The following is a 23,182-nucleotide window of genomic DNA, read 5'->3' on the forward strand; positions in this document are numbered from 1 at the left end:
AACCAGGGAGATAACCACACTTTGAGTCAAAAGGGGTCAGTGGAATCACGACTGTTTTGATTAATCAGCCAACTGGAAGTTATTTACCGAATCCAGTGTAAGTAGATGGCTGAAAGCCGCATACATATGCATATGCGCTGAACACAAACGTCAGGCAGCTTACCCGTGGGAGAATCTGTTGAGGGATACGAGGCGATATGAGGTGTCTGTTGCTCCGGCCTATCATTCCGAAAAGCTGGTCTAGCTTAGGAAAGCTATAGACTTACCCGAGATAACCATGGAAGGCTCAGCGGATCACCGAACATACCATAATACCTCAAGAGCAAGAGGTTCAAGGCCCTGGGTAATGGACATAGTCGTCCCCTATGTGTATTGAACCATACCTAGGCTCCAGACGGGTGAAAGTCCGTTTTGTGTGTAAAAGCGACTGGAGAGAAACATATGTATGACGATACTTCCAACTTATTGGTACATTATTCTACCCGCACCACTTGCTTTCAGCTTTTATTTCATGTATATCTGATTTCCCCACTGCTACTGAGTGAGGTAGAGTCGACTCCTTTATGGCCATATGTCAGCGCCAAAGGGACGCGACATAGCATGGCCCCAACAGGGAACCATTAGCGCTCCGGCGCCCCCGAGAACTGGCCTCGCCGTGAGAACTAGTGAATTGTAATACTTACCTTACCTATAACTCACCCCATGCCTATCCTGTCGTGTCTTTTCTGAGCAGGTAGCAGTTATGTTTACTGACTCCTGTACTTGGCAGAGACTGGGCTGCAAAGGTTGGTGGGGCACCGGAAGATATGTCCGTGGTGGGGGGCTGGGGTTAGGGGGAGTAAGTTAGAAGCGGTAGTACACCACTGCACTGTAACCGGGATCTTACGAGATTTCCTAGATGTGATGGTTGACGCCGTGTCCATGTACTTGGGTTTCCGGCTGATGTCTACTTACCTTCTGACTAGGGCAAGATCAACTAGGGGAGGGAAACATAGATATCGATACGTCAAGACGGTGGTTCGTACTAGGTATGATGAATGAAATTTATGGTGAGGAGGACCCTTGGGCTTGTTCCTCTAACGTGACTTGCAAGGAACTGACGCCTTGCTATTAGGTAGCCGTTGAAGTTATGGTATACGATGAGACGAACGATAAAGATGTGCGGACTTCAACTTGAGCACAAGGAATGAGAGCATGCTCGTTACTCATTAACCAACGCTCCCAAATCGTGATAGATCCTGGACTCATAAGGGTGAAGCGTTCTGGTCACCCATCAAAGGTCTTTCATCTGGCATTCTGCTGTCTCATGGGACCAGTAACCCTGAGGGCTCTGCCGATGTTGTTAAGACCTTTTTTCCTTCGAATTGTTGTATGCAATATCCTATCATATTTGCTAGGTCTGCTTATGATTATGTGCTTACAAGCCATGTCTAGAAGAGCTTTAGATAAAAGGTAGGTAGCTAAGTAAGGTCTGCTTACGATTCAGTAACTGTAAGACAGGACAAGCATCCGACTAGCTTATGAAATGATTGAGATGGTCTGAAACAGACAAGCAGTATAGTGCTGTAATGGGAATGGGGGGTTGTATATCAATATGTAGTTGTTGATAGCAGATTTGGCAAAGCGATATCACGGATTCACTACCATTTAGTGGTCCCACACAAGACAATCCATGCTTTATCAGTTCAGCAGTGATGAGGTACAGGGCCCAGAATCTTTTCCAATCACACTTGACAGAAATGGACAGGTAAAGTCTAGCTCAATATCGATTATATTGATTTGGGCTTTGCGTCCTTTCTCTAAGTAACAAGGTAGAGGAAGACATGATGGACCACGTAAGGAGCAGTAATGCCAGTGTCATCACGGCCGGATCATGTTTCACAGGAGAAGTAAGAACATGGGAACAAGAGTCGTCCCACAGGTGCATGAAAGAACCATGCGCTTTTGAACTTTTTTCCTACCTACAAATATAATTCTTTCCATATCAGCATGCATGGCAACTATTGCAACTTCCATGATCCATGCCCAGACAAAAAGGGCCCCCTTCACTTCTCGCCTCTGTTTGTAGAAGCACTTCGCGCCGTCGTCGCAGTTCCAGGAGCTGCCTTAGTCTTCCGTCGTGTCGGCTGATAAACGTCGTTGAAGTTCATGGCAACACCAAGGAATCGCATATCCACATCTGGTTGATATGCAAGATCACCAAGGACGATCTGCACACGAGTTCGGAACGATGCACCCAAGTGTCGAAGACGCTCTTGTAGAACGGGGAACTCGGAGGCCACGCCACCAGAACCTGTCATCGGCGTGTCACGACCATCGTGATCATCGTTGTGTCGTGTGGTACTTCTTACATCGGCCTCCTGACGTTGCGTAAAGTCTGACACGCTCCAGCTGTAAAGTCCGTCAACAGAGTCTCTGTAGCTGAGCATGAACCGCAAGATTTCACCGAGCTGCATCATATATGTCGTACGGTCATCTTCATCAGAGCTGTGCGTACGTCGTTTTGCCCCGAGAAGACCTTTGTGAGTGATGTCGTTGAGGTACCGTGTATGCGCCTTGATCAGGTCGTCCAACGTGCAGTCCTCCTTCTGGATCCGTTTTTGAAGTTCGCCCCACGAGGATTCGATGACCTCAAATAAGATGTAGTATTGGAGCTGGCCCACAAAGTGAATCATCTCGGCCAGAACGCCGCGTGTTGACTTCCACGTTTGAGAGACGGCAGGGTCGGAGTTCTGAAGAACTCCACGAGCACCTGTCATGCACTTCCGCCAGGTTGACAGTACCGCAAATTCTACTCGCTTGATACGCCAGAGAAAATTGAAGACTTTCAGGTACTGTCTATTCCCCCACTCTGTCACGACAACATCGACAGGTGCATCGATCTTATATTCAAGGGTAAAGCAATCCCATCCGATATCACCATGAGATAGTTGCAGCATGCGGGCATCCAAGCGCCGTAGAACCTCGGGAGAGTCATACTGGGCATTTGATCCTCGGATAGCGTGTTCCAATTGCGCCGTTAAAGTATGTCTGTACTGTGCCCCAGCTGGACGGTCAAGGTTGGCAGCCAGAGATTCCATCAGGAGTGCAATAAAATCTCCCTGCCCTAGGAGGATGTAGTTCTTGAGCGCCTGAAGATGTTTAAATAAGTGAAACTTATTGGCCATCAAGTCGATAAGACGCTTCATGGTGGTCTTGTAAGCTTCATCGATCCAAGCTTCCAAGGTAGCTGTGTCGCCATACCTTAACTCTTTGGAAGCAGCTTTAGAGTAATCCTCAACCCACATGGCATCACCGCAGCTATGTCGGATGAAGTTTAGTGACTTCCCGATTAGAAAGACCTTCTGGGCAAAGTCCTGAGTAATGATGCTGGGGATCATGTCTGCAGCGATCTCGAACTTGTCCTCCCAGACATTGCCTGCGCCCTTTGCCTTCGCTTGGTCTTTGTCAGGAGCCTGCTCTCTAACGAAAAATTCCTGGAAAGGATCGGACAGTTCACCGTCATAAATCCAGTGCCGTAAAATGTCGTAAAATGGCCGTGTGAAACTTCTTAATAGTCTCTCTGCGAATGCGGCCACCACAGGATCTCCATGGGAAGAAGAGAAACTATGAATCAGGGAGACAAGCTGGCCCCCTCTGTTCTTCTCAGATTCCTCAGCAATGAGGCTCATTAACCTGAGGCCCATCGTTGCTTCGCGTGTCCATACTACACATCTTTTGAGTGTGACACCTGTTCTCCCAATACCTTCTCTTGGAGCCTCCTCGTCAAGAGATGCAAGTGCTCTTCGTATCTGAGTCTCAAGAGTTGCTATCAAACTCAAATATGACTTAAGCTCACCGTGGATAGCAGCTCTGAGGCTTTGACCTAGAAGCCCTTTTGCAGGAGTCTTGCAAAATCCGTCGAGGCCGCGATAAAGCAGCGAGGGCTCAGCCAGAGTATGAAGTAGGGAAATGATTGGTAAAGGAAGTGTCGCCGGTAATTTGATAAGATCTGATTTTGTGAAAGGTAGATTGGTTGATGATAGTCCCTGGAGAGTAAAGGGAAGATCTCTAAGGATAACCGACTCCGGAGGCTCTATTTCCGAATAATTATTTGCCAGCAAGGTTGATTTCAGTGAAACATCTCTTTTTGCTGGCTCAAGACGTGGATCCCCCTCTTTGCTGGATTGCTTGCTCTCTTTTTGTGGAACTTTCTTGAGTCCCTCTGATTGAAACGCCTCCTTGAATTGCTCCTCTTCAAATCGAGAGGCCCTACTGGTACGTTCCCGACCTTGCCGTTTGATAGCATCGCGACTGATGGCGTCTCGGTAGTTGGGCGCCGAAGGCTTCACCGGGCTCAGTGGGAGCGGTTCGCTAGGGTCTGGGGAATCAGCGAGCTGATAAAGTAGGTAGAGTATTGCCCATTTGTGTTCTAGAACAGGAAGTGAAAGCAATCGGGTATATAAATTCGAGAAGCGCAGAGCTTGGGTGGGATTGCTCTGAATGAGCTTTCGTTTTATAAGGTCGGAGGCGTGGTTGACATCAGAAGAAATGGCGGGGGAAACTGGGCTAGACCGTGAATGGTGAGTTTTGGCATATTGCTCGGATACATTTTAGAAAATGTACATACCTGTCTATTATAGATTTGACAATTTCGAAGCAAGTATCGTGACGTTCTTGCGCAACATCTTCAGGATCATTGGGATCACTGGGTACGATGTGGGTTATCAGGCTGTCAATAGCGTTGGTGATGCGATCGGGAGCCATGACGGCATCGTCGCGGGCTACTCAAGTGTAGGTATAGGGCTGGTGATCAATATAATTGCAGAGAATCTTTGTTCAGGAGGTAATTCAATCAAGAAGTTTATGCGCAGGCGAAAGTTCTGGGTAACTTGTCCAATATCAACGTGATTGGGATCATGAAGCTCAGACGCGACAGACAAAGTTGGTAGTGATGCAGGGCGAGTTGCTTAGTGCCTTTTAGAGGTTGAATGTAGCGGGGACCTGGTCTCCCTCGACTATTAGGCGACGATTCAAGTACAAAAAACCTTAACAATGCACTGATATATCCCTGGCTGGGTGTGCTCGCGGCAAAAAACCAACTACACTCGAAACCATCCATTCACCTTTAACCTCACGTCAACAGCAGAACGAGTCGCCCATCAACTTACACGACGCAACATGCCTTTTTCATCAGCTTAATGTCACCATAGTGATCGCATCAAAGCACCCGTTCGTTTCATCCAACTCATGTGTCTTTTTATCGCGCCGCGCCGCGCTATTTTGTCGCACGCGACGCTGTCGCTTATTCAACTCCTATCAAGATGCCAGACATCGACCCCGCGGCTTTGAGCCGTCCATCCGTCAGCCTCTCGACGCCTATTTTATCCAACAAGACACTTGCTGGGACTATCTCTGGTGCGCCAAAGATAGCAAAGTCTAGTCAGATCATTCCTGCCCGAATTGATCTCGAACCGCTGTATACTGCGCTCAAGGCTGCCATTGGCAACGAGAAATGGGCAATATATAAAGAATCAACGACCGAGTTCCTGATAGGTAGATGCTACGACATCTATCAAATACACATGCGCGATTGCTCACATATCTTTAGGACGCTTAAATCAGACCGAATATTCTGAACGAATAGACCCTATCCTCGCAGGCCCAGGGGACAAGGAACACCTACACAATAATCTCATTGCTGCCATATACGGAAATGTTACTCGGGAGATGCCCGATCAAGGGCTGGCACCCTGGGTCAGCGCCAACGATAAGCCTGCGGCGACGACAGGGACCAAGCCAGTATCTGGGGATGCTACGGAGCGGAGGTTGAAGGGAGATGTAATGCAATTGCCAACCCGAGACCGCAGGCGCATCAAAGATTTGGTCCAGAACGATGTCAGTGTCTCCATGCCGCCTCGTATCCAACTGCTGACCAGTAACAAGTGGGATCCTCATGAGAGCATATCCAACATCTTTGCAGACACACGTCGCAAACTTTCTACAGTAACAGATGCCACCCCGACAGTAGGAGGCATAAACAACATGAGTATGTATTCTATCGAAACCCTTTTACTTTGGCAAAGCTCTAACAAAGTGCAAGATTTCGACTTAGAAATTCGAAAACGTTATGCTCAACCTTTGGCGGTCGAATCTGGCGAATTCCCTGATATCAATATGATCTCCGGCCGAATGCTACCCTCTTGCTACGAGGCAGGACTGGTCAATGGGCACACAGTGGATGCTCCCCAGTTTCTGTCGGTGGCTGTGGAAACTTTTATCAAGGAGGTCCTTACGCAGGTCTTCAGCCGCACGAGGAGTAATGGGCCTGGCGAATCAGGTAGTGCTGGGTTTGGCGTCGGGACGACATGGATTCAAACGCACAAGTACAAGCGACAGCTGGAATACGAAGAAGAAGCAGCGATACGAGGCGAAATCTCCAGAGACAAGAGCGGGCTTTTGCCGATTGAATCCAGGGCTGCGAGCGAAAGAGGCCCTTTGGGGATGTCCGATCTTCGTCTGTCCTTAGAGATGGCGGACACAGGCATGGCACAGTTCCCTGTGTTGATGACACAGGTTATATACGGATACCGGGAAGGGGAGCTGGAGAATTGGGATGACTATACCTGGGTGTGTGATCAACCACCTGAAGCCTATACAGACGAGAAACATGATTCAGAGGCAAACGGAGGACATGTTTTTGAGCTTGCGAATGGTTACCCTGATGCCATGGATATAGACACGGAAGCATGGTGGGAAGGTGCGGAAAGTCAGGATGCCGATATGCTGGATGGCATATTGGACTCGTGCCTTGCGGCAGGGTCTTGAGACGTGTCCGACGAAGCTGAAAATCTCGACTTGACTAACGTGGAGGTGGAAGGTGGACAATGCCAGACGTTACATCCATGCTGAGTCCAGCTCATCTGCATGCAACAGGGTGGACAGCGTCGATACCAGAAGCAAAAGGACCCAACTCATCGAGCCGATTTCGCATATATATATATAAGCGAAGCGTCATCGTCTGGCTGCGAGAAGCGCAGACTGGCGTTACAACCAAGGGGGAAAGGAATATGCTAATAAGAAAGTACGGGTAAGGCAAACAAGGCGTGCAAGGAGCCGGCGTTTGACGAAGAGAGTCGTGATTCAGTACAACAGCTCGGAATCAAGGTTCAGACGAATGCATATAATCGGACGGCTTTATCTTTGGCGCAGGGGGTTTTGGCTGATCTCATTTTTGCTTCTTCATTTGGGTTGCGGTCGTGGAAGACTCGTTTTCATGGTGTTCATATTGTATGTATTTCTATCGCTCTGTAGGGTTGAAAGTCACCCCTATACAGCATACTATCAAGAGGCAACGAAAGCTTGCCGCGGACTGGAGTAATGGGGACGTAGGGGAGGCGGTGGGATTTTTGTACTTTTATCATTACAGGAACGATACCCGAGTAGCTCGATGAGAGTAAAGAAGAAACCGCTAAGTACCTATCAATGATGGCTTGAGGGCCACTCGTTTTGTCGTGTTAGGTTAGCAGCTGGAGGCCTTATAGTTGGCCCAAAAGGGGTTGAAATCGAATGAAGTCATTGAATGCCCTTTAAATGAGAGTTCAGAGATTGTTGTCAGTTGGTCTATGAAGAAGTCATTACCTTATTAATCTAAGCGAATAGAACCTTGCTGGGAATGAACAATAGTGATAAAAAAGGTAAGTGTCGTAGCATGTTAGTTGGAATCCTTGCTACTGAGTTCATCGGAATGAGAGAACTTTGTCGGGAAATGCACCTTAACGAACTGCCAGAGCCAAATTGACGCTTTAATCAATATATTGGCCTTGAATGATGTTTGCATAGGACCAAGCAAAGAACGGTAGCGTTCAAACCTAACGAAACTTCTTAGCATGCATCCCTGCCATGCAATTCTCTATTGCCCACCGTGGGTGGGAACAAGAAACGTCGGGATTGTTAGGTGGCTAAGTACTAGCGAAGAACCAGCATCTTCATTGCATGCCAGAGTCGCCCGTAGATGGAAAGAGATGAACGCGGCGGGGCTCCGAGTTCCTAAGCCCCTGTGTTGTTTTGCTTTCGGGAAATAAAGGCGTCAGCTCAGAAGCCTTGCTAACTAACACCAAGCCAGGAAACCAGCTTCTGAGCTTGTGAAGAAAGAAAGAGAAAAAAACAGATACAACCTGGTGCAGCCATCGACTCTTAAAACCCATCATAAGTGACGAGCACTGACAAAAGCTAACACAAATCATCAGTTTCTATTAGTATTGGAGAAAGCTATTCTGGATTTGTGGCTATGTGCTTCGTCTCTTGGGTTGGTACCTACCTACCTTAGGCAGGCAGCCTTTGTAGGTCATTAAGGTGTCGAGAGGAGGGAAAGCATGATGGATGGATGCAATCAATCACCTCCAGATCCACTCCAAGAAAAGGTTTCTCGGCGATGTCATGATAGACCATAAAGAATCGGCACGCACAGTAGGACAAAATCTACACAGTCCATCCAATCCTTTCATTGAAAGAGGAAGCTTGGATTCTTCCCAGTTCGGGAGCTGCACCGAAGAGCAGCAGAAGTGTCTGTAGAACAAGCGCCTGAGAAGCCCGAGCCCTTAACAGGTCCGTGCACATCTTTCTAGAAAGCTTCCCTGACGGCAACCATCTCCCAGCTCCCAATCATCCCCACTTCTCCCCATTCCGTTGGTCAGGTCTTTGGGTTTGACTAGAGAAGCTCCTTCTCTCTCTGCGCTGGGATCTATCTGCTCTACCTTACCGGCCTAGCTACCTACCTACCTTACTTTACATGCCCGCGCTACGACAGGAGACAATAACTCATCTGTTGTCTTTCCTTGTCCACCTGACTTTATTCATCTTTTCCTGAATTCGCTCATCCTGCCTCGCGTTGCCGTTCCTTTCGTAGCTCGTTTTCTCAACACCCGCATCTGCTAAGCTCTTCATCCTTTGTATCTTCAACTTCCTCCATCGCCATCAGTCTCTTTGACGACGAGGCGGGGATTGGAGCAACAGAACCCCACTCACCTTGCTCATCACCTCTTCCCGACCCCTTCATCATCCCTCTCAACATTACGACATCGTGAATCTCCAAAGCTGCTCGACATCCACCTTGATTCGCGAGATTCCTGTCGCCTTTTGATTTTCTCTGGTCTCGTATTATATCAAGAATTGGGCCCTTGTACCGCGCCTGGTCCCCTGATCTATAGAGCCCTACAGGATATCGTCATCCTGCTTGATCATATCTCAGGTTGAAGGGTCTAGTTACCAGGATTCAACGTGAGTGATAAGCCTGTTTCTTCCTGTCCTACCCTTTCCCACCTGCAATGGAAATTTGGTCACAAGAGCTGTGCGCTTAGAGCTGTCTGGGCACTCTATTCAACGAGAAATCGTTGAGGATGGCCGGCTCTGCACGTATTAATTGATACCCAAGCTCTGCCGTTGCACCCATCCCCCCAATTCGAGTTCATTTCAACGTTTCACCATCCCCTTCATCTTGTCCTCCGTAGCTTCATTTCTTTGATCTGTGCATGGGCTATGCACCAGGGTCTTGATCTTAGGCCCCGCCACAACACGTCACTTTACAAGCGTGGATTGCAGCCCACGTCCAGCTTCACCTCTAGCGCATGCCCCCCGGGACTTTTCCTGTACGCAACATCCCTTGTCGTCCAGATGCCATTGATGTTCGTTCCTAGCTTCAGCTGCAGCTCTCTCTGACACTCCTACAAGCTTGTCTACCTGTTGATTTAGCCATAAGAGCGCCTCAGTAGCTGTAAGTCAAGACATCATTCCTGTGAAGCACCACGTTGCCACTTACTATTATCTCTTCATTTCCTACGCACATCCCTTGTTCGCTTTTGGTTCCAATCATTGACCTTTGACGACCTTAGCCCATTACTCGATGTATTTTCTATGGTAAACATTTTCAAAACTGGGAAGCTAACGAAACCCGAAAATAGATAATTGACGACGAGTAACCTCTCATTCGCCCCGCGATACCCCTCACCTGCGTCGACCTTCGATACTCGGCAGGGATCGATTCTCTGGCTATATGTCGATAGCTTCAGAACACATCTGAAGAAAACAAACTTTGTTTCAACTCTAAATCATGTCTGGGCCCTTTTCCAGCCCCTTTGGGGAGAACAGCAACCCTTTTGGAACGGACAGGGGAAAGAGGACGAACACTGCAATCCATGCTGTTGCCGAAGAAGAGGAGAACGATACCATCACATCTCCTACAAACCCTCGATTTGGGTCTTCGCCAAACTCCGCCTCCATGTTCTCTGGCCCTTTCGGTGGTGGTTTTGGAGGAGACTCTTCAGCTGAGGCACCTCCTCCATCGCGTAACCTCCCAAACCCCGATAGCTACCCTGCTCAGTACAATTTTGGTCGCCGAACATCAGTTTCTGCCGAATCTCTGAAGCCAAGTGCTGATTCATATGACAATTGGTCACCGCCTTTTCACGAGAAGTCTGCGGACCAGCTTGAGCGTCTTAAACGTGCTATTGAAGGAAACTTCCTTTTCAGCCACCTCGAGGATGAACAGAGCGCTCAGATTCTGGGTGCTCTTGTTGAAAAGCCGATACCAGCTAAAGGTATCAAGGTGAGTAGTGCATACACGACGTTGAATCGGAATGCTGACAAGATGCTGTAGGTTATTAGCCAGGGCGATGCGGGGGATTATTTTTATGTCGTCGAGAAGGGATCTTTCGACGTATATGTCAATCCTACTGGCTCGCTTCAACCCGGTCCGGATGGCATGGGTAACCAAGTCGGCAACATTCAGGCTGGTGGTTCGTTCGGAGAACTGGCACTGATGTACAATGCACCTCGAGCTGCGACTGTTGTCTCAGCTGAGTCCGGTTGCACTGTATGGGCACTCGATCGTGTTACCTTCCGCCGTATTCTTATGGAGTCGACCTTCGCTCGGAGACGCATGTATGAGAGCTTCCTTGAGGAAGTTCCACTTCTTGCAAGTTTGAACCCATACGAGCGCTCCAAAATTGCCGATGCCCTTGAAACAAAGAAATTTGCAGCAGGCGAGGTCATCATCAACGAAGGAGACCCCGGCCATGCATTCTACCTTCTGGAGAGTGGTGAAGCAGATGCCTACATTGGACAGCCTGACAACAAGGTTCGCCATTACAAGAAGGGTGATTACTTCGGCGAGCTTGCCCTGCTTAATGACGCCCCGCGAGCAGCTAGTATCGTTGCCACGTCTCCAGTCAAGGTTGGTAGCCTGGGTAAGAACGCTTTCCAGCGACTTCTGGGCCCTGTAGAGGGCATCTTACGAAGGACCAAGTATCAGGGTGTTGCAACCGGTGTCGAAGAGATGGATCCTCTCCACACCGGCTAAGTCAATAGGGAGGATATATGAAAGCATGAAACTGAGGTTTGTTGGACACGCCGGGAATCCCCATCACTGGCCTTAGTAGTGCTGTTGGGTTTGCCTCGTGCTGGTCGGGTGTAAATGTTGATGGCGATGCGCCTAGGGTTGGATTGAGAAATGAACGACGGAGGAATTAACTTTGACATGGCGTTTTGTGAGGTTTTCTACCACCTTCGCTTCCCTGAGACAAGTATTGCTAGTGATCAGAGACCTTGGTTGACATCAATATCATTATTCTATATCTCTCCACACCATGAGCAGTAAAAGGCAACGAGATTGAGATTAGAAGTAACCATTGACGACCAATCTGTTAAATTAGAGGAAATCCGTTAGACTTTAGTCTGTGTGGCTTCCTTTAAAGATTCTAAACCGAAGCTTGAAAAGACAATTTTGGTATCAAAACGCCTGAGTTAATGAGGAAAATCCTACAAACCGATCGGACTGCCTCTACATGTTCCATGTTAAGCGTACTAGTTACTGCCCCTGATCGTCTGTGGCCCTCCGCGTGAGCTCCTCCCGAATCTTCCTCCGAAGTTCTTCAACCGCAACCTCAGTCTCTAGCACCCGGCCGACGCCAGTGCGCCAAGTATCATCCAGTGTCTTGATCTCAGCCCCTACAGCGTTCTGCCTCTTCTGCCTCTCTAGGTTCACGATGTCGATTTCACGCTTAACGGCTGCAAGCTCACGCTCCAGTACCTGGAGCTCTGCCTCGAGTCCATGGTTCCCTAAGAGCCAAGCGTTCTTTCCCCACTTCTCCAGAAGCTCGAGGTTTGTGAGACGTGAGGAGAGGTAGCTATGTGCGATAGCGGCAGCAGGCAGGGCGGTCGCTGGAGGGGCGCTAGGAGAAGGAGCCTCGTAGCGGCTTAAATCGAGCGGTGCAAGTGGCGTGGATTTGGAGACGCGCTCAAGCTCGGCTATCATGGCGGGCGTGAAGGAGGGTTCTGGATTGGAAGTCGGCAGGGGAGGTTGAGAAGATGCTTCGGCAGCGATAAGGTCACGGGCTGCGGCCAGAGCTTCCAGGTTCGGTTCCTGGTCAACATCTAGAGGCCATTTAGCAAAGGAATGAGTAAGGGAGACTTGAAGAGCATGACACTTACAAGGAAGGGATTCGTGGTACGCTGGAGGAATGGGCATCTTGAGTTGTGTGTCGCGGTGCGCCTCGTCAACTCAGGCCGACTGAAAGTGGTGAATCACTTGAGAAGAGGACACCAGTTTGTATATATGATTTGTTCTCCAGCTCTTTCCGACTCAGGAACAGTATCTAGCTTTGAGCGGAAATGGTAATTTTGTACAGGCAGATATCTGAGATACAATTGCGATCATAGCCTTGCAGCCACAAACTTGCACAAATTATGAGTAAGCACGGACCATGAAGTAGCCTTATCCGGTCTGTTCGATCAGCCTTGGTGGCTGAGCTTAGCAGTGCAACATGCGGGGATAGCTTGCCCCATGTAAGTTTGTTTACTGGCTTAATCATGCTGAATCGGGATGGTAATGGAGTCGCACTCCACCGATGAACGGCAAGTAAAGTGCAGCAGAGATAGGAACAACGACGTCAACGCCACCAAGCCGAACTTATGTTACAAATATATGCATGATAGAAAACCCGGTCATTCCTATGTTCGAGGCTTTCTTGAGGTCTACAGCCATAACGCAGGAGGATATTATAAAAGCACATGTCTATCAACTGCTTTTTGTCGTATTACTTGGCTCCTTAGTACTCTCACCAACCAGTATCTCGTCCTAATAATTACCGAAGCGAGTGAGTTGTACCAGAATTTGACCCTGCGTAAAACTCAGCACGCTCGAGCACAAAAGGCTGCTCCCAGTGCTAGATATGTTGTAAGCGGCACTGGGTGTTTTGCTTTCATGGCATTACTACAAACCTGATAATCGATGAACAAAGTGGTGACCGACACTGCACAATCAAGTTGAGAATTTATGTGCTCGTTAATCGAATAAGAGCTTGGTAATTTAATATTCTTTTATGTAGGAGTTGAACGCGTGGTAAGACTCCTTCCCGTCACTTAAGCTGTTCAAATTGAAAAGGCATCTGGTAATATTAACTGTGCCTAATTTCGGCCACAAGCAGCCTTGTTGTTCGCTTCGGTGCGAAAGGTAGGATAGTTATACAGTAATACATCGTTCCGCTGGAAAAGACTACTTTCGCAGGCGGTCATCAAGCCATGCATGATCCACGTAGAGATCTGAGTAAGTCACGAGGGTTTCAACAATTCCGCCGATATCCCTTTCCATATTCCCCAAGACATTTCATCCGGTGACCCCACCACAAGGCAGTTTGGTTTCTGTTATTTCATTCGTTTAGTCTTGTGTCGTTTCGTAGTTGTAAAGCAAAGATCAAGCTCGCGTCGCAATTCCAATACATGTGAACCCTCAAAGATGCCCCTGCCATCGTATATATGACAGCAAGCAGTGACTACCAATCTCTTGGTAAGGACTCGATAATCTAATTAGGATGAGGACCGACCGCTCTCGGAAGAGTCGGTCTTCGAGAGATCCTCGTGGTCTTCTTCCTCAGGGCCATGAAGTGACTCCTCGAAGACCGGCTCGGGCTCATTGACCTCAAACTTGGTCTTGAGGTCGCTCACGTGGTGAGAGAAGCTGCTGCTGTTGGAGCGGCGTCTGGTGTTTGTAAAGGTGAATTGTTCGTCAGCGATGTCGTCGTTGACGGTTCCCCTGCAGGTCGTGTAAGTGAAATGTGGAGACGGCGACATGGGGGTGCATTGGGCTAACATACCAGTTGCCTCGACCAGAGCCGTCTTTCTTCACCTTCTTTGGGTCGACATCGGCAAAACCGTTCTTACCAAAGAAACGAGGGACAGTTTCCGTGGGGAGTGCGGTTCCCTCGGCAATACCCTTGTGGTCACGGTCGTTGGCCTTGTGAGATCGGGTCACTGTGAGCAGTACCTGTTAGTACCATGGCAAGACAAGGAAGTGGTCATAGGCTGACTTTTGGATTTTATGTGAAGGCGATATGAAGAAGAGGTGAAATTGTGATGGTATGGCGAGATGAAAGATGTAAAATGATGATCGGGATGATGAATGATGGAAGGAGGGGTTGAGGTACGCGAGCATTGGAAGGGGAGCTCATCTGCTTTTAAACGGATTGGACGGGCCAAACGTCACCAACGGCACTCGCCAGTGAACATGAGCATGCCTCTGGAGTCTACCTAAGCTACGCCAGGTGCGGGGTGCCAAAGTACTCCGTGTATATACGTCGCTATACGGAGAGAGGGGGAAGCAGGTAGAGTAGGCGAGAAACGAGAAGACTGCGAAGGATTTGAGAAACTCACTTGTGAACAATGGAGATATTTCAGAACTGGCTCCAGGCGATTCGATAACACGCGGTCGAGTTAGGATGCGTGAGCTGGCGTGGAATAGAAAGAGGTGGTGTCGAGTCTCCGAGTAGGTAGGTTGTCAAGGACTCAGAGGGTTAGGACTCAGATGAGTTGAGATGAGGGGATGGTTGTGTATGAGTGAAATATTGCGTAAGAGAAAAGGGGATTGTGATAGCAGGATTTCCAGTGTGTAAAACTTTTGATTCAAGACGAAGCAAGAGAATTTATCTGTGATCTAGGAACCTGCTTGTTTGGAAAGGGGCCTTGCCTTTATATCCCGAGAGTCACGCGAGGGACGATGTGTGATGGCATCACCTTGTATCCAATCAGCTCATTGCAGTCCGATGCTCCTTCCCGCCTACCCAGCATCATTTTACACGAGGGGAAGCTACGGCAGCTCCCCAAAGGACGGCAGGCTCTCAATTGGACAATTGCGATTTACGGAGAACAAAGACGAGAGGCGGAGGGGGTCAGCTCATGAACGGACTTGATTGACCTTGCCTCATCATGGTCCATCATGGAAAGGCCAGGCCTGCAGATTCACCCAGTGCAAGGACCCACCTCTCTACCTCCGTTGTACTGATGGATACCAATAAGTGGGCCTCGCATGTCCCACCCCGACCGCCTATCGCGTGACCATGCGCAAGCAGCCGCTGGCCGAACTCTGTCCGTGGTCCAACAACACCTACCAAGCTACAGTTTAACGTACTATGTAGCTACAGCTTAAAGCACGTTACAACCTACTGCGGGGGACAGCTTCCAGCATTCCATTTGCGAAGGAACCTAGTGGACTGGCAGAGAAACTATCTGATCTCAAGTGAGACTCCAACTGAACGTAACAGACATGAAAAGTACCTATTCAATTCCATCATGATGTCGCTCTCTGTGCCATCTCTCCCGATCAATGCGTGGAATTGAATTCGGCCCCTGGCCTCCTCTAACCTCTCAAAGCGAAGAGGGGTCATGCTATGTGCTCCAGTGCTTTTGAGTCTTTTCTGGGAACACCATTAGGTTTCCGCAAACACTAATAGAATTGAAACCTACTGATGCTGAAATGCAAGGTCCCTAAATTCGTGAACCTCGATTCTCGATGGTCTGAATTGGATTATCACCGTCCTTGAGGTATAACAACTTCTTGGCATGGGACTGACCTCACGGTCCAGTGTCAATGCAATTGATATCGGCATCCATGTTTCTACAATCAGTACAGGTCTTATTAGTCTTTGACTCTTTCTTGGCTTTTTGGCTGGCCCCAGAGGTTGGCGGCTTGACCCACAAAGTCATAAGTGACAATCCCGCTTATAATTATGGGACCAGATCTGGGGTAAGCCGGTAAGACACGCAGGTACCGGCGGCTTGTCTTCCGCTGAAAGTGATATTATACCATCCATAGTAGATGGTAATGGCTTGTGGCGATGGGCAAGAAAAGCTTATTGGACAGGGGGAATGGCACACAGAATCTTTCTATTGAAAGATATGCGCTGCGATACCCCGCCTTTAGATAACCATGGTTCACATACAATCATACAATAGGGAGCCATGACACCTTACGTTGGACTCAGCCCCACCATATACGGCTGAAAGATTATACGTTCATCCCTAGAGGAAATCATGAGGCTCAAAAAATCAGGCTTAGGGGAAATGGTATTCCAGGTTTGATTATACCGTCTCCGATACCGCCCCGACCTCGTGTCTGCTCGACTCAGCCACCAGCGATCAATGGATCTTACAAGGACTGACTTAGTGCCAACACGAAGCTGAAGAGCACATGACCCCTTCTCATCGGCCCATTCTATATACCACCGAAACCCGCCAATCGCAGGCGCCAATCGAATTCAGAGCTCTTTTCAACGCTTATCGGTGACTTTAATCCGTTTTCAGCATACTTGAGAGGGTTTCGATATCCAGATCGCTACTCATGACCCGAATGGAAACCCTGAGCAGGATCCTCCTGATTCTAGAAACGCCGCCAAAGACTCAGGTTTGAGGTCTTGTGACCTTCCCCACTGCTCCATTTTATTGTCGTAATGCCAAACAAGGCCAACTTCTTCACAGGCCATCAAGAATCACTAAGGGGGACGAAGGAGCGATAACCAGCTCTGTGTACCTAGCAATATGATGAAGGTTATGACAATGTAAATTAGATAACAAAGACCCAATGAATATTTTGTTACGTATCTTAGTATTGCCTAGACTTGGTCATGCACCCATCATAAGAAGAGATCTTTTTCGGCGTTTTACTCTGACATTTAGCATAGGACTGGTCGAGTTCGAAAGAAGTCTACAAAATTACAAGGGCGGGAGTCTTGAATAACTCGCTTCTCCACGTACTGCCACCATGAATAGACCGGAGGAGGTGTCCTTAAACCGCTGGGATCAATACTATACATAGTATTATCTCATTTTTGGCGTGACCGAGCAAGATCCTCCTATCAGGTAGCTTGTCCGGGAACTTCCCCAATGGATTTTTCACTCGCGGCAACGGGGTTATCATGGATGCCTAGACTAGATCATTCGCTATCAACACAGATCAGTTAACATTGAAGCCCGGGTTGTCTCATATGGCTGGGTTGCTTATACATTGAGACTCATCAAGCACACGTCAAATTGGCTTCTCTTAATTGCTGGTTTTTTCCCCCTCCCTCGCCGTATCGAGACGACGTCTAATACAACCCCTTTGCTTATTTAATAAAGAAATATCGTCGACTTGCGCCTCAATGATACAATTGTAGCGTCATCCTCGTCCCAGAAAATGCCCATTCTGCGTAATCAAACAAATAAATTTCTCCCTCCCCCTCTCAGCATATCACCAGTGCATATTACAAGAATAGGCCCCCATTTCCTACCGGTGACCCATCTTGGAGAACTCATTCTGATAACGCAGCTTAAATCCGTTGCATAGCGCTCGCATATCAGGATATTGATACCCCTTGAGCTCAAAGCCCTGTGGAATCGCGCGCACCGGCAATGCAATCACCCTGGCCGACCTACTGGCCTTGAAGCACAACCAAAAGTATCCAGGATGCTTCGTGTCGATGCAGAACGCGTAAGCCGATCGGTTGGGATTGGCGTCGATGTACGTCGTAAGCCATTTTTCTACATCTATCGTTAGCATCATATCTTGTCTGTGAGCATCAGGGTGTGTGGAAACTTACCCGTCTCTCCCCGGGATCGGTTCTGATACTTATCGTGTCGCATCAGTTCCTCCACTTTCCGCGCCATGGCCTTGACGTGCTCCACGATCAGTTCGTCCAGGTCAGTGTACGTATATTTGCCGCCCACGCGCAGCAGCTTGCCGACCGAGAATTCTGTTTCTTTCTGCATCTCCAGGACGTCAATGTGTTGGTAAACACCGTCCGCGACCTTCCAGGTCACTGCCAGATGATCGTTACCCTTGGATGAGGGTCGAATGATAACCTCCCCGTTGGGCTGCGATCCCAGATATTCTTCTGCTTGCAGGCCATTGAATGGTTTGAAATTGGGGTGCTTGACAACACGCTGGGTTCGTCCGGTGGTCTTGTCCTTTTCTCGCAGCTCCTCTTTATCTGCTGCTTCAAGGGCGTAGTCCCACCCATCTCGACCGAGGTTGATCGGGCGCTTGTACGGAATACGTAGGGTTTCATCCCGCATTGATAGCTTGGCCATAAAGTCTTTATAATTGATGTCCAAAATCTTTGCCTGCGTCGTTTGTCCAGAGGTCAGGGCATCCTTGATGGACGAACGATGGCTGACTTCATGACCCTCAATACGGCCTTCGATACCACAGTCGAGCTTAACAATGGCGAAGTCATCCTTCACAACCCGAACATTGATGGGTACAATCATGCCTTCGCATAGAGTCTGCTTGGTCTCACCAGTGAACATGGTGAAGATCTCGGATGCTGACAGGAGGGCAAAATTCCGTCGAAGTTCTTCGTAGGGCGCCTGGAGTTCGGCACGAATTGTCTCCAACGTAGCTCGCTTGCGCTGGCTGTAGTTTCTCTCCAATTGCTCTGCATACTCTTCCAGGACTAGCTCGTTGACCTTGTCTTGTTCATCCTGCTTGAACAGCTTGCGGACGATCGCTCCGGGTCCATTCTCGTCAGTTTCGGCTTTGACATCCTCTTCATCAAGCTCAAGAGCATCGGCAGCCATTTTACGTCCGAGCTCATAATCTTCAGGATGAACTCGTGTGTTGTCTAGGGGGTCCGAAGCAGGATTTGTGGCCTCGTATTCGATAAACAGAAAGCTTGCGCAGTTGTTCCAAACCCTGGGGCCAACAACGGGAAGCTTGCCGCTATCTGGATCACCCACGAGTTCATCCCTTGTGCCTACAGCACCGCCATTGGCGTTGATGGCCTTGATGACGCTTGTTGCTTTGCGGGGACCCAATCCAGACACGTAAGGAAGAAGGTTGGCGGTATAGGAATCGTTCATGGCCTCGTTGATATCAACACCGCAGAGGTTGACCATGTCAACCATGGCGGAGTCGAGGTATTTGGCCAGTTTGTCAGGTGGGAGAAGGTTTTGGCAAGGGTGGTAAGAAATGGAGGCAACGTCTTTGCCGAGAGCAGCATATTCCTTCATAGGGTTCTGCATATATCGCGCCAGAGCAACACAGTACCTCGTCACAGGATTCAGACTTGGGTGCTCAGCAAGTGCACGAGGGCTATCCTTGTACAAACGAGCGACCTCATCATTGACCACCACAACCTCCAGTGGCTCTGTTCGATAGTCATTGGTGTCTGGGTCCTCAAACTCAGGGCCCATGAGGCCCTTCTCGTTGACAAGGCTCTCCAAGTCACGTACCAGCTTAGTCGTCTCAGCAGACCAACCGCTAACACCAATCACATCGGGTCGACGACGCTTGACCAGCTCCTCGAACTCTTCTCGTTGGCGCTCATCTCTGGCAAGGTTCCCAAGCTTTCCTTGCTCAATCACACGGCCATCTTCCTCAACCCATGCCCAGCAGATAGGATCGCGGGCAGGATCGGCCATGCCATTGGAGAGAACTAGGACACGAGGCGTAGTGCCCAGTATCATGCCCTTGGGCTTGTAGGGTGCCTGATCGAGCCGTTTTGCATATTCTTCTCGACACATCTTGAGTACCTCATCTTGGCAGAAAGTTCGAATGACTTCTTTGACATTCTTTGCAATAATCCTTTCGAGTTTGGGGTATGCAAGATCAAGTACTTTCTTGCGCTCCTCTCGCCACTGTTCGGCCCGGTCACTGAAGTTCTCAGACTCGAACTCCTGATAAAGTTGTCTCCGGAAGTCATATCGGGCTGGCATATCAAGCTTGATAGTGACAAGGCCTTCCTCCTCGGCCTTCATCATCTTGAGGAAAAGCTCTGGTTGGTGGACTAGATCAGCAATGGCTTGGTTTTGCAAATACTTGATCTCATAGTATGGGTGAGAATCATCGATTCTACGTAGGCCCTTCTCAGTTCGTCGACAGCTGATCTCAGCAGCTTGGTAGTACGAATTTCGAAAATGTTTGCGCATCCTTGGGCTTGCAAACAATTCTTCCGAGTACATCTGTCGAGCTGCGTTGATAACTTGGTCGCCTGTGTCGAAGTTGTCGTCAACCAAACTGTCAGCCAGGTCCATGGGATATTGAGCGTCATCATCAGGAGTGATCTTCTTTCCATGTCGCAGGGCGTTCTTGGCAAGCTGATCCGCTGAGATTCCATAAGCACGGACGAAGCTATAGGCCTTGCCTTGGCGGACTCGTTCAAGCAAGTTCGATTTTGAGCCCGGCCGTTTTGTTAATGAGAGGTTTCCAGCCATAGCAGCGAGGTCCTTGAGCTGTGGACCGTACTGGAACTGCAAATAGTCTTGCAAATCTTGAAGTTCTTCCATCGTGGTCGCCTCTGGAATCATCTCCTCCACAATCGTGTCGTGAATTGCCAATCCTTTGAGATTTTCAAAAGTCTTCTCGAGAGCATTTCTCTTGTCCACAAAAGAACGAAACTTGATGTCCAATTCCAAAATCTTCCAAAGGTCGTCTTGATTCAAGAGCTTGTCTGCACTGATGACGTATTCTGGCGCATCAGGGTCATCACGATTCGGGTTCCTCGTCTTTCTGGTGTGAAGCAGGTAGTCTTTGCGGTGCTGGAACACATAAGGCACCTCAACTTCGTCAACAATGAAGAATTCGAGGACCTTGCCAACAGCTTTGCCGAATGGGATCTGGAGGTCGGCCGCCAAACCTTTCTTTGGCCACAACTGGTTTGTGATCCACCTTGCCTCCTCCCTAAACTGCTCTGCAGTAAGCTGAAGGGTCTTGAAGCTCTTCCGGTCGAGTTGAAATCGCTCGGGCTCGTCGGTGAAACGAATCTCGTTATCTTCGTCGGTCAAGAGCTTCTCTTTAAGTTGCGACGGCTCGAACACGTCCTTCAGCTCAATGGCCTGTTCCTCTCTTTCACGATCTTCCTCCTCCTCTTCCATTTGCAGCGCCCAATCGTAGTCTTCGCCATTACCGAAGATGGCCTCCATATCGTCTAAGGCATCCTTATCGAGATTACCAGTATCGGTGATATTTCCAATAACGCGATCTCTGGGGCGAGCAACCTCCGCATCTTCTCGTTGTTGTTCTAATTCCTCGGGGTCTTCGGGGAAATCCTCTTCGATGAAATCGTCGAACTCGTCGGCTTGGCGGTATGATCTGCCGTACGGTCGCTGCTCGCCTGCGTCTTCATCCTCGTCCGAGAAGATATCGTCCAGGCCACGGCGTTGGTTTCCCCGTTCTTCGTCGCGGTAACCACGCTTGAGGCGCTTGAACTTGGACTAAATACGAAGTTAGGGGTGCTACTAGGTCATGGTAGTTTAAGTAGCGTCAGGGGAAACTCACCTGTGTTTGGGGCTTGGGACGCTCGCCGAATTGCTCGCCGATGAGATCCAAATCTTCTTCATCAAGCTGCTCCTCCTCTTCACGGTCGCGATGTTTTCGCTTTCGTTTGTGAACGGGGCGCACATCGCCATCTGACTCGCCGCCTTCCTCCTCGTCCTCATCCTCATCAACAATAAAGCCTTCTCGGACCTGAAAGTAAGGAGTTAGGGAGCGTGTCGTTGCGCATAGTTTATGACGGTACCAACCTTGCGAGCCTCTTCCTCATCGTCGTCATCTTCCTCCTCCTCACTAGAGTCTTCCACGGCAGCCTTTCGTCTGCGCTCCTCACCACCCTCATCAAAAGACTCATCCTCTTCCTCGTCATCAAGTTCGGCCTCGCCGGAAATCAAGTCGCGCATACTGTTGCTCATCTTGGCGGCTTGCGATGCTGCCAAGCAGGCAACAAAGCTTTCTTTGTCTGCTGTAGTTGTCGGTGATTCGAGTTCGAGAAAATTTCGAAAGAGCGAGTATTTGGAATCTCGAGGCTTTTCGTTATAGATAAAAGGACGACAAGAAAAGGGAATTATGATTTGTGCTTTTGTTGGAAAGCTTTAGGTATTTAGGATTTTTTGGCGATGCGCTGCAGAGCTACACGTGCAGCCTTGTCGCGACTGGCAAGGATGCGAGAGCGGTGGCATAATAATCCGCTTCCGACAAGCGGGTGATTGAACAGGAACCGCCAACTCCACTCCTACCTACCTCAGGTAAGGAACTCGGATACAGCTCGACTGATCGCAGACTTTTTGGCCATTAACAGCATTATCATTTTTTTTATTTTTTTATTTTGGCATACTTTGACCACCCACTAGGCATGCAGGTATGTTCGTATGTTTGCCGTTCGAACTTCACCCCTACCTCGTACTGTGCTGGCTAGTGGTCCAAGTGTTAAACATGTTTGAATCGCCCGGTGTCTGATTCATCTTCTGTTCTCATGCTTCGTTTACTTTTGTATCCCATACCATGAGACCCCTATTTTAATCACCCTTTTATTCTTCTCTAAATGTCGCCATAAATATCCTGCGGGGTTGGGGATTTTTCCTTTCTTAAGATCAGACCATTGCAAATTCTTGTGAGGTATTGAAGGTTCGCCTATAATCGGGGTTGGATATATGCTGCCTTCAGACTACAATGTCAGAGCTTTGTGCACTTCTATAGTATCCAGGGCGAGCGATATTGTGACTGATCTAAAATATTCAAGAGATGCTTTATAGGTTCAGAACACCTGAGCCGAGTATGGAATTGTGTCGTATTAGTCTGGACTAATGATTTATCACAAACAACCGACGACCACTATCTTATCACGATTATGAATCGATAACTGTACGGAGCTCGAGGCGTGAAGTGTCTCAAGTTCCGAGAATTTGGCCAGTGGCCATCCTAGCCTAGCCTAGGTTCCTACATAAGGTACCCAGACAGACAGGGCATCGCGCCTCCTGGACGTTGAACTCAGGCTCAGGCCTCGCCTCGTAGGGAGATGTACCATAATTACTCCGTATTAATGGATAATGGATGCTGGCCTCCGTGTCTGTACTCCATGGTGTCCCCTTATGGCGAATGAATGGCCCACTAGACTTCAGGTACATA

General features: G+C 48.8%; 6 protein-coding genes across 23 annotated transcripts; 2 read left to right on the top strand and 4 right to left on the bottom strand.

The window, feature by feature from the left end:
* Positions 1-1,330: 1,330 nt before the first annotated feature.
* FOXG_19073 (uncharacterized protein) lies at positions 1,331-4,933 on the bottom strand. The gene is made up of 3 exons (XM_018399254.1): positions 4,610-4,933; positions 1,480-4,548; positions 1,331-1,430 (listed from the first exon to the last, which is right to left on the bottom strand). The coding sequence occupies exons 1-2, from the start codon at positions 4,744-4,746 to the stop codon at positions 2,046-2,048; spliced, it is 2,640 nt and encodes an 879-aa protein (XP_018240855.1). The 5' UTR covers positions 4,747-4,933; the 3' UTR covers positions 1,331-1,430; positions 1,480-2,045.
* An 87-nt stretch (positions 4,934-5,020) lies between these two features.
* FOXG_05516 (transcriptional coactivator HFI1/ADA1) lies at positions 5,021-7,634 on the top strand. Of its 3 annotated transcripts, XM_018383853.1 has the most exons (4): positions 5,021-5,535; positions 5,591-5,877; positions 5,926-6,028; positions 6,083-7,634. In XM_018383853.1, exons 1-4 carry the CDS (start codon positions 5,304-5,306, stop codon positions 6,805-6,807), a joined length of 1,347 nt encoding a protein of 448 aa, XP_018240857.1. In that variant the 5' UTR covers positions 5,021-5,303; the 3' UTR covers positions 6,808-7,634. The 3 variants fall into 3 exon arrangements, with proteins under 3 accessions (XP_018240857.1, XP_018240858.1, XP_018240856.1); XM_018383854.1 differs by having other exon boundaries at positions 5,021-5,877; XM_018383852.1 differs by having other exon boundaries at positions 5,068-5,535; positions 5,591-6,028; positions 6,083-7,508.
* A 1,040-nt stretch (positions 7,635-8,674) lies between these two features.
* FOXG_05517 (cAMP-dependent protein kinase regulatory subunit) lies at positions 8,675-11,734 on the top strand. 11 transcript variants are annotated; one of them, XM_018383857.1, is made up of 5 exons: positions 8,690-9,258; positions 9,709-9,751; positions 9,870-9,882; positions 9,939-10,582; positions 10,634-11,665. In XM_018383857.1, exons 4-5 carry the CDS (start codon positions 10,088-10,090, stop codon positions 11,333-11,335), a joined length of 1,197 nt encoding a protein of 398 aa, XP_018240869.1. In that variant the 5' UTR covers positions 8,690-9,258; positions 9,709-9,751; positions 9,870-9,882; positions 9,939-10,087; the 3' UTR covers positions 11,336-11,665. The 11 variants fall into 11 exon arrangements, with proteins under 11 accessions (XP_018240864.1, XP_018240867.1, XP_018240868.1 ...); XM_018383861.1 differs by lacking the exon at positions 9,870-9,882 and having other exon boundaries at positions 8,675-9,258; positions 10,634-11,734; XM_018383864.1 differs by lacking the exon at positions 9,709-9,751 and having other exon boundaries at positions 8,675-9,258; positions 10,634-11,734.
* FOXG_05518 (uncharacterized protein) lies at positions 11,584-12,729 on the bottom strand. The gene is made up of 2 exons (XM_018383866.1): positions 12,466-12,729; positions 11,584-12,408 (listed from the first exon to the last, which is right to left on the bottom strand). Exons 1-2 carry the CDS (start codon positions 12,500-12,502, stop codon positions 11,843-11,845), a joined length of 603 nt encoding a protein of 200 aa, XP_018240870.1. The 5' UTR covers positions 12,503-12,729; the 3' UTR covers positions 11,584-11,842.
* Positions 12,730-13,220: 491 nt separating this feature from the next.
* FOXG_05519 (uncharacterized protein) lies at positions 13,221-15,244 on the bottom strand. Of its 6 annotated transcripts, none has more exons than XM_018383870.1 (4): positions 15,170-15,235; positions 14,683-15,042; positions 14,127-14,283; positions 13,257-14,065 (listed from the first exon to the last, which is right to left on the bottom strand). In XM_018383870.1, coding segments are annotated over exons 2-4 (384 nt in total). In that variant the 5' UTR covers positions 14,684-15,042; positions 15,170-15,235; the 3' UTR covers positions 13,257-13,839. The 6 variants fall into 6 exon arrangements, with proteins under 6 accessions (XP_018240872.1, XP_018240871.1, XP_018240876.1 ...); XM_018383869.1 differs by having other exon boundaries at positions 15,090-15,214; XM_018383868.1 differs by having other exon boundaries at positions 13,221-14,065; positions 14,683-15,244.
* A 1,278-nt stretch (positions 15,245-16,522) lies between these two features.
* FOXG_05520 (transcription elongation factor SPT6) lies at positions 16,523-22,178 on the bottom strand. The gene is made up of 4 exons (XM_018383873.1): positions 21,805-22,178; positions 21,560-21,748; positions 17,883-21,495; positions 16,523-17,823 (listed from the first exon to the last, which is right to left on the bottom strand). Exons 1-4 carry the CDS (start codon positions 21,967-21,969, stop codon positions 17,570-17,572), a joined length of 4,221 nt encoding a protein of 1,406 aa, XP_018240877.1. The 5' UTR covers positions 21,970-22,178; the 3' UTR covers positions 16,523-17,569.
* Between the last annotated feature and the right edge of the window lie 1,004 nt (positions 22,179-23,182).

This window comes from Fusarium oxysporum, chromosome 7 (genome assembly GCF_000149955.1).
Source record: "Fusarium oxysporum f. sp. lycopersici 4287 chromosome 7, whole genome shotgun sequence".
NCBI lineage: Eukaryota > Fungi > Ascomycota > Sordariomycetes > Hypocreales > Nectriaceae > Fusarium > Fusarium oxysporum.